This window comes from Protobothrops mucrosquamatus, unplaced genomic scaffold (genome assembly GCF_001527695.2).
Source record: "Protobothrops mucrosquamatus isolate PMUCROS unplaced genomic scaffold, P.Mucros_1.0 scaffold7576, whole genome shotgun sequence".
Classification (NCBI taxonomy): Eukaryota; Metazoa; Chordata; class Lepidosauria; order Squamata; family Viperidae; genus Protobothrops; species Protobothrops mucrosquamatus.
The window spans coordinates 12,873-14,670 of record NW_015393375.1 but is presented as its reverse complement, the minus strand read 5'-3'; the positions used below and the strand labels follow the sequence as shown (position 1 = coordinate 14,670).

Genomic DNA, 1,798 nt, shown 5'->3' with positions numbered 1-1,798 from the left:
TTTTCCCTTTACAGACCACAGCAATGGAACTTTTAATTTGAAAGCTCTTTCTGGAGGCTCTGGCTACAAGTTTGGCGTGCTTGCAAAGATAGTGAATTATATGAAGGTATAATTTTGCTACCAAGTTTACTATGTGCACCTTTTATGGTTACCATATTTCAGCAGCAATATTTCAATATTGTGTGATGACACAAAAAGTAGGTACAAAGAAGAATTTCAGGCCTGTGTTTGCTAATTGAGACAATATATTGTTCTCCCAGATAAACTATTGTTGGATTGAGCCAATGAACACTCGGATTGGGATTTGACATTTTTTATTTTAGAACGGAGTACATTTAATATTTATAATTAACTAAAACGGTGCACTTTATGTGAATACAGCATTTACAATATAGTTCCCCTGTGGTCTCTTTATTTATAGCAAATAAAAGTAATGCAGTACTATACATAGCTTTTGGATTGAATATTTTCTTAATAATTACTTGGTTAATCTCCCTTTATTCATGAACTTCAAACTCACAATATCAAAAAAGGCTGGATGGGATTGCTGTGAGGAGCAAGTTTGCCTAGGGTTAATCTTCCTATGGTATTGTGGGCATGTGTTGAAGATGAATAGAGCTATGTTATATGTTGCAGTCCTGCAAACTGTAGAAAGAAAACCCAAGTCTGAATTGTATGGCATGATGACATACAAATTGAATAGACTTCCAAAAATGTGATTCAGTAGTATTGTTCAAACTCATTTGTGCCAAGAAGCCTCTCTTACTTTACACAGTGAAAACAACTTGGTGCATGTTGGTTGGGATAAAAGCTACTTGTGATAAAGTCCTTTTGAATTATTTTGATTTGTGATCTGCTGTCTAATAAGTCTTATATAACATTGCTCTAATACTGTTGTAATTTATTGGCATTGTAGGTAGTTCACATCATTTTCAGTATCTGGATTAATATTGAAAATGCAGCACAGGCAGAATTAGAAAAGTAAACTATTGAAATTGAAGTAGTTGAGGTGCTTCAGCTATTTAAGCAAAATTATTTTTGCACATATTTTGTCAGTATCTAATGTAACTAATTTTATAGTTTTGAAAGATAATAAAATCAATTGTTTTTTTATCTAGACACGACATCAACGTGGTGATACCCATCCATTAACTCTAGAAGAAATATTAGATGAAACACAGCACTTAGACATTGGACTGAAGCAGAAACAGTGGTTAATGAGTGAGGTAACGAAAGCAGCTATTCAGGGTACTAGTTTAAATAAATATGATGATCAAATAATAAATAATAATTTATTAATAAGAAACTGTTATCAACTCTCATGCCCCAAACTGGACATAATGGCGGATGTATCATATATAACTGTATTGCTTTCTGGTTATACAATTTATATGTTATTTAACTTTAAGGTTACTTTGCCCTAAAAGTTTGTTTTCTATGTATATATAATGTCAATGAATTACATGAAGAAAATACGTTAAAAGATTTGTCAAGGAATAGAAACTTCATAATCTTTCATTTGTATAGTATTATATAAATTATTTTTAATGTTGAAATTATATAAACAAATAGCAGTGAAGACCATTATATTTGCATGCATGTGTGTATATATATATATATCTTTCCAAAAACAAACTGTGAACACCAGGAGTATATCAAACTATACAAGTTTAATAACATAAAACATAAAACAAAACAAAACTACACCAAGCTTTCGTCGGACTCCTTCCGACTTCGTCAGGGTTACGTGCCAGTCCATGAGAGAGTCTCTTTTATACGCCATCCATCATCTGCGCCC

General features: G+C 32.1%; 1 protein-coding gene across 1 annotated transcript in view; it reads left to right on the top strand.

Moving 5' to 3' along the window:
- Positions 1 to 7: 7 nt before the first annotated feature.
- Positions 8 to 1,798, top strand: part of LOC107300596 (general transcription factor IIE subunit 2) — a gene marked incomplete at both ends in the record, with an annotated part of 11,640 nt that continues 9,849 nt past the window's right edge. Inside the window, 2 exons of the mRNA XM_015829908.1 lie at positions 8 to 106; positions 1,119 to 1,226. Of these exons, the coding sequence (XP_015685394.1) occupies positions 8 to 106; positions 1,119 to 1,226 (207 nt within the window). The remainder of the gene's footprint in view (positions 107 to 1,118; positions 1,227 to 1,798) is intronic.